The sequence below is a fragment of the Acanthaster planci genome, linkage group LG09 (genome assembly GCF_054643075.1).
Source record: "Acanthaster planci isolate LZ-2023a linkage group LG09, COTS_SCS, whole genome shotgun sequence".
In the NCBI taxonomy this organism is placed as follows: Eukaryota; Metazoa; Echinodermata; class Asteroidea; order Valvatida; family Acanthasteridae; genus Acanthaster; species Acanthaster planci.
The window spans coordinates 7,265,337-7,272,579 of NC_141785.1; the positions used below are offsets into that span (position 1 = coordinate 7,265,337).

At 41.1% G+C, this 7,243-nt stretch overlaps 1 protein-coding gene across 2 annotated transcripts in view; it reads left to right on the forward strand.

The window, feature by feature from the left end:
- zcchc8 (zinc finger CCHC-type containing 8) overlaps positions 1-4,649 on the forward strand; it is a 45,525-nt gene extending 40,876 nt beyond the window's left edge. For both annotated transcript variants that reach the window (XM_022240647.2, XM_022240649.2), the window contains 2 exons: positions 685-868; positions 1,495-4,649. In XM_022240647.2, the coding sequence (XP_022096339.2) occupies positions 685-868; positions 1,495-2,336 (1,026 nt within the window). In that variant the 3' untranslated portion in view covers positions 2,337-4,649. The remainder of the gene's footprint in view (positions 1-684; positions 869-1,494) is intronic.
- The last annotated feature ends 2,594 nt before the right edge of the window (positions 4,650-7,243 follow it).

Genomic DNA, 7,243 nt, shown 5'->3' on the forward strand with positions numbered 1-7,243 from the left:
TGTTGGCACCCTGCAGATCGGCCAGTGGAGCCATTTGCACCCACCTCGTAATCCCACAGTAATGGTATGTCATGATTTTATGTAGGGCTTGAAAATGCATTCTTACAACTTCTGTTTGTAGAAGCAGGTGACATGGATGCCCTCATGCTTCATTTGTTTTGTAGGATGACCAGGTGTGGCACCCTGACTCGGCTGTGTGACTTCACCTGTCATCGGAGTATGTGATGCTCCACGGCATTGCTGACCCTTAAAGAGTCAGCATTATGGGGTCCACATTTTGTTGCTAAAAAAACTACCTTCATTGTCTTGTCATTTAAAAAAGGGAGAGATTTGGAGTCAAAAATGATACTTTGCCTTTGGCTATATAACCAGGTTCCCATCTCATGGCTCAGTAACACTGATACATGTAACTACAGCAGAATATTCTGCATCAACTATGAGCATATCTTGCAGGCCAGCAAGGAAATTTGGGCTACATGTATGTGTGTGTGTAAATTTTTGTAGCTTAGAATTCTGTGGTGACTCGATGAGTGCGGGGTTTTGTTCTAACACTATAAGCACGGAATGTTCTGTGTTAGCGCAGATTTCTTCGGTTAGCAGTCATGAAATAAGGCCCAGACATTTAATCCCTTGTTGAAAGAGATGATAAATTCCATTCGTTTGTGTGTGTGTCTTGCCCACCAGCCCGAGGGCGTGCCCCCGATGCACCCTGCCCACAGCAAGCAAGCCTTCCAGTTGTTCATGACGCCGCCCAGGGTTTCCGACAACGGACAGAAGAGGGCGCGCAGCAGGGACTTTACCGAGGACCCCAGTAAGAAGCGGCCACGCATTGAGCGAGTGGAGGTAGACATGGAAGTAGATGAAGCAAGTAAGTGGGTTGGTTGAATGAGAATGTATAGAGCATGTTGGAGTAATTCAGCTGCTTATATTTTGTAATTGCGCATCGGCCGTGGAGTGGAGGTAAACATGGAAGTAGATGAAGCAAGTGAGTGTGTTGGTTAAATGAGAAGATATCGAGCTGTGTTGGATTGATTACAGTTGCTTATATTTCATAGTGTTGCAGTCAAGTATGTCATTTCACATGTTCAAAAGCACTCACAATAGACGATATTCATGTGTCGGCCATCTTGGATTGAAAGTGAGGTAAAACTTTTCATTTTGGGAACTTGAGAGTAAAAAATAAATGCAACAAAATAAAATTCAATACAAATTCATGCCAGTTTGTGTTTGGAATAACTTAAGATTTGTGATAAATTACATGTATATGTTACATTTAACAGATTGCATTGAATATGACAGATACGGAAAATAAAATAAAGAAACTGGATTTCCCATGACTAAGGTTTATTGATTCACAAATACTTGCAGGTTTTCTGTCAATTTCCTGTCAATTTTCTCTTTTTGAGTGTTATCAGAATGTTTTGTTTGTACACACAATTGTTGCCCTGTTGTGGGACTGATTGACTGATTGTGGCTGTCAATTTTCTGATGAAGGTGCTGCAGACTTCAAGCCACCATTGCCACCCACTCCTATACCTGAGACTCCACCCCCTTTACCATCGTCCACGCCCCCGCCTACACCGGGTACCACACCTAGGTTCACGTCTGTAGACATGCCCAGTGAGCTGTTGAGTGTCAGGAGCCCAGGCGAAGGAAGCACCGATGTTGAAGCAGAAGACGCCAGCCAGTCCTCAGCCACGCCTGGCTCTGTGTCGCCCTCCATGGACGACCTCGAGAGAATGCAGAGCCGGCTGCGCGAGGCCCTTATGCAGGCAGCCACTGACGACGGGAGCATCACACAGTCAGATGCCAGTGACAAGTTTGTGGTGGACGGGGAGGAATTCTTTGTGGAGTCGGTGTCCGATGAAAGTGAAGAGACTGAAGAGAGGGCTTTGCACGCTGATGAAGATGTTCCTAAACATGCAAGCTCATGTGATGAAGATATACAAACTCAGAGTTTGGAGTCAAGGTCTCCAGAAGGTACGAGTTTTGCCAAAGAGGAATGTGAACTGAGTACTTTTGAAGATGTTCAGGAAAGTGGTACTTTGACAGAACAGGAAGCCAGTTTACCAACATCTGAACGGACTGCGGAGGACCGGAGTGTGGAGGCCGAAGAGGAGGAATCCAAAGCTGTCGGAGGTGGGGATGACTTGGAGCCGGGGGAGCTAGCCGAGGGGAGCCTGGACACAACCCCGAATCGCTCGGGGGTGCCGCATCTCAGCAAGTTCGCTGTGGGGATCTCACCCCATGAGAACGAGAACCTGACGGAGACCACGGGAATACTGAAAAGAATCCTGAGTATCTTCAAGAGGAAGAAAGGGAAGCCGTCAAGCTGAGATTGGCCGAATGCTTGTAGACATGAGACCTGTTTCCTCACAATTTTGTCTTCACAAACTGTGTTTAAATGGCCTCGTGCAAAATCTAGCGGCTGATCTCATGAAACTTTTGATTCCTTGCAGTAGGCGTAAGTGTTGCACAGCAAACTCACCTGCGCAGTACTTATGATCAATTTTCACAAAATGTTGCTTTTTTCTCAACATTTTAAACATTTTAAGCGTCTTGAGTAGTAAAAAACCCTCCCAGCTAGGACAACGTCTGTTGTCTTCAAGGTGTTTATACCAATTGCCAAACAGTTGTGGGATCAGCTGTGTTGAAACAGTTGGTGTGGGGCAAATCTAAACATTTTCTCACAAGTAAGAGCTGTAAGCTCATCAGTGATGGGCTGTACAACTGCAGCAATTAGTTAACAAAATTATTTATTTGCTATTGGTTTGCCATAACTTACTGTGCCCAAGACAGTTTACACAGGGTACTGCATGCCCTGATTTGATATATAAGGTGTAGACTTCCACACTGTGTGACTTTGCTGGAATGGGCCATAACTATTTGCGTCGTGTCAGTGCTAAAAGACCCTCACTAAAAAATTGCTTTGAAAGGTCCTTATTGGAAATTACTAATCTAAACTTGAAATCGGGCAACAAAATTTATTTGGTTAAATTTAATATGTTGGCCCAAGAAAACTAGTTCAATAAATAAAAGTACATCAAATGCATTCTGTTTGAATACAATATTTTTTTCCTGCTCAGAGTAAGGCCCTAAAGAGTATTTTTAAAAATTTTTTTCTGTAAACGACCATTTAGCACTGAGCCGATGATTGCACAAAGTTTTTATAATAAAACGTGGAATATTTTGAGTTATGCCATTGCCCAAAGTTTCCTGAAATCAGCCGTGGTCCATACGTGTATATGCATTTCAAAGGGTTTGAAGAAGCTCGCTAGAGAAACAATTATTGAATCATTTCTCGTTGGCCCTGTACGGTATGAGTGGTGGTTAAGCAATCACCTGCCAGTATGTACAACCCCACAGTAGTGTCACTCCTTGATGCATCATTTGGAAGGTGCCAAGATGAACAGACGGACATGCACCAAGTCAGATGGACAGATACATGTATGTTGTCTTGATAGATCTACAGGCCCCACTGAAAGTATCAAAACATTACCTGCAGCTGTAATGTTCTGCTGTTCTTGTGGAAATTTGCCTTAATTGCTTGATGTAGGACATTTGCCAAGGTTGAATTCACTTGATAAGGCCACATTTTACGGAAATTGTTTGAAGCTGACAAAAAACTGAAAGCTAAGGCCGGGTTTGATCAGCAACCATAATAACTGGTCAGTGTTGATTGGTTGGTTGATAACATTGGTCAAATTTGCCAGAAATAAGGATATATTTTGGGCATAGTGTACTGAGCAAAATCAACTGTTGGTCGACAAGTTTATCGAACTTCGCCTTAGGTATTAAGTGAAAATAAAATTACACCAGTGTTCAGCTCTCAACTAAAATGTGTAAGAGATCTGCTTAAAATGGTATTTTCCTGCTTTCTGTATGGGGAACTGAACAAGTACAGCACATAGTCCATGAAAACTTTGTGCAAAAGGAGACGTGTTCAACAAAACTGCCAGTCCACTGTTTTGATTTTGATTTTATTTTCTTATTTTCGGGGTTTTTTTAGAAAGAGGAGGGTAATGCTATCTCAGTGCCCAATTGGAACTTTGTACCGAGATGTATTTTTGTAGTCATTTGTTGCATGGCTGGAAGAACTCATAATTTCCTTTAGATGCCCTTTTTTGTACTTGTATAAAAACTTAAGTTCTTCCAAGAAGCCTGTACTGTATGTGCCCCCCCCCAACTTGGGGGAGGGGGCTCAAAACTTCAACTCAGAACATTGTACACATCTAAAAATAATTACATAACTTTTTGGAGGGGAACAGAAAATGTTTAAAATTTGTACTTCAGCATTTTTGTTCTCACAAAGGCTTTTACTTTTTTATCGAGTGGGCTTTTTATGCTAATATTGAAGACCAACTTTCATTGGAGGAGAGCTGAAACTCCTTGTTTTATGGTAAAAGCACATGTAGCATAAAACAGCTGTAGGCCTACCTTTTTATCCCTGGGTTTGGAAACACTTTATCAAAATAATTTTGTTTACTAATCCAACATAGAAAATCTGTGCCTACTATTACCATGAATTTTGTATTTATCAATCTAGAAACGGTTTCTCAAATTGGAAATACTGTCAACTTTGTATATTTATAGCAATTTTAAAACTTTGAAGGAACTTTTAGAATGAATGCCAAAAACTGTCAACCCAATTGTGTTTTCTTGTGCATTATTTTAGTTGTCCGAGTTAATGAAAGAGTGAATGCCCATGCGTCTAGTGCAGTTGACTACTGTAGTATATGTCATCCACAGAATCACTGCACAGGCAAGCTGTTGGAGAGTCAGGGAAATGGAGAGTGTTCATTCTGAGCAGGAACAAACGAGGGAGTGTTTTCAAATGAAAATGATGGTCCTTTGGTAGGAACCCACCACATCTACGTGCAAGTACGGTATATGCACATTTGGTGCGCGGCATGCTGAATATGTGCTACAAATTCATGCAGGAATATATGGTCTTTACGCCAAATGCGTGGATGAACCCGGATGGAAAACTTCTCACTGGCCAGTCTTTGTTTTGCTGGTGAGGGTGCACTTCAACTCCGAGCCGATAACAAGCTACTGTACATGTAGTTTTCTCAGTTTGCAATGGCAGACATGGAAAGTAACAAAAACCAATGGGTAAAATCAGCTGATCCAAGGGAAAGTTGCCTGTTGGATTGCAGTTTCTGTAGAACTGACAACAATTGGGGGAAAATGTTGCATGGATTAACGATAGGACCCGTGCAACACTCCCATTAAAAACTTTCAGATAGTCTCTAATTTGGAATTTAAGAAAGTAATGGGCTGAGTTTCATTCCTTGCTTCTCAAGGCAGTCTTTTAAACAGATTCAGCCATGATTGAAAAAGATTCTAGATTGAAATGTTAGATTGGTAGAGATTCTGCCTTTGCCAAGTCCTGATCTTTTGACAAGGATTGTGTTGTCATTGCCCAATTAAATCAAGGATTTTGCTCAAACTGAAATATCAGCTTGAAAGGATTCAACTATGATCAAAATGCCAGTTCAAATAGATTCTGATAAGATACAAATTTCAGTTTTATGTCATTTTTAAGGATTCCTCCAGGATTGGATTGTCGGTTTGAGGTTTCTGCCAGAATCAGACTGTTAATTTTCTGAAGGATTCAGCTGGGACCGGATGGGAATTTCAATTTTGAGAAAGGTTCAGCTTGAATTGGAACGTCAGTTTGAGAAAAACTCAGTTCTTAAAAAAGAAAGGAAGGCCAAACTTGAGGATTCTGCCCAGATTGGAATGCCAGTTTGAGAAGGGTTTGGCTTGTAACAGGACAGCAGTCAGAGACTTCAGCTGGGATTGGAGTATTGATTTAGGATTCCATAAGAATTGGAATGTCGGTTTTAGAAGAATTCTGCTGGGTCTGGAATGTCAGTTTAAGAAGGATTCTTCAAGAATCAGAATGGCAGTGTTTGAGAACGATTCTTTTTGGACTGAATTGTGAGTTTGAAGAGGATTCTGCCCGATTGGATTGGAATGTCGGATTTGGAAGGATTCAGCTGGGAGTGCAACGTCAGTTTGATGAAGATTCAAGTAGGTTTGGAGCTTCAGGCTTAGAAGGATTCTTTGAGGATTGGAACATCAGTTGAGTAAGATTCAGCTTTGATTGGACTTGGTTTGGGGATTCTGTCAGGCTTGGAATGGCAGTTTGAGAAAGATCAAGATAGGGTTGGAATGTCAGTTTGAGGATTCTACCAGGCTTAGAATGGCAGTTTGAGGATTCTACCAGGATTAGAATGTCAGTTTGAGGATTCTACCAGGATTAGAATGTCAGTTTGAGTAGGATTCAGGTAGGATTGGATTTATTGAGGATTCAGCTTGGATCAGAATGGTGGTTTGAGAGAGATTCAGTCCATTACCAATATAGTGCTGGCTTAATGGCTACTGTCAAGTTCGGCATGTTTTACAACAAAGATATCATGCTCGGTTTACAGTTTGTTTTTACTGTATTAACAAAAGTGACAGGTAAGTTCAACAAATGTTTCATTTAAACGGTGAAAACTGTTTCAGGTCCATGCTTAAGGAACCCTTCACCAGTGACAGATATGAGACAAACTTAAGCAACAAGTGCTTACCCTACTAGAAATGGCCCATTCAAATCAATTGATTTTTGAATTGGATTTAATTGGAATGCATTGGTCCAACTGGCAATTGGTTGCTGCTCAATTGGTTTCAGTTTTTGTTTTCTCTCCCATTTGTTTTCCCCCATCAATTGGAGATTTCAGATGGAATGCAATTGGTTTCAATTGGCATTTTTTCTTTGCTAATTGTTTTCCCCAAACAATTGGAATTTCAAATGGGAATCAAATGATTCCAGTTGGTGTGCTTTTTCTCTGTTTTCCTTGATCAAGTGGAAATTTCAAATGGGATGCAACTGGTTCCAATTGGTTTGCTTTCAGCTTGTTTCCTCCATCAAATGGAGTTTCAAATGGGACTCGGTGGGTTTGAGTTGGTACTGAAATGGTTTCAATTGGTTCTTCGGTTGGTTACAGTTGGATCGTGAATTGGCATTTAAATGGTGTCAATTGGTTTGAAATGGTCCAACTGAGATAAGGTCCAAATTTACTATTCAAACCAATTGAACCCAACTGGATTCCAACTGATTCCAAGCAAAAGCAACTGGTTTTGGAATTGGTTATTGAATTGGATCCAATAGGTAAGTGAATTGGATCCAATGGGTTGGTGAATTTGTCTTAATAGATTGATGAATCGGACATTTTCAGTGGGGTATAGCTTT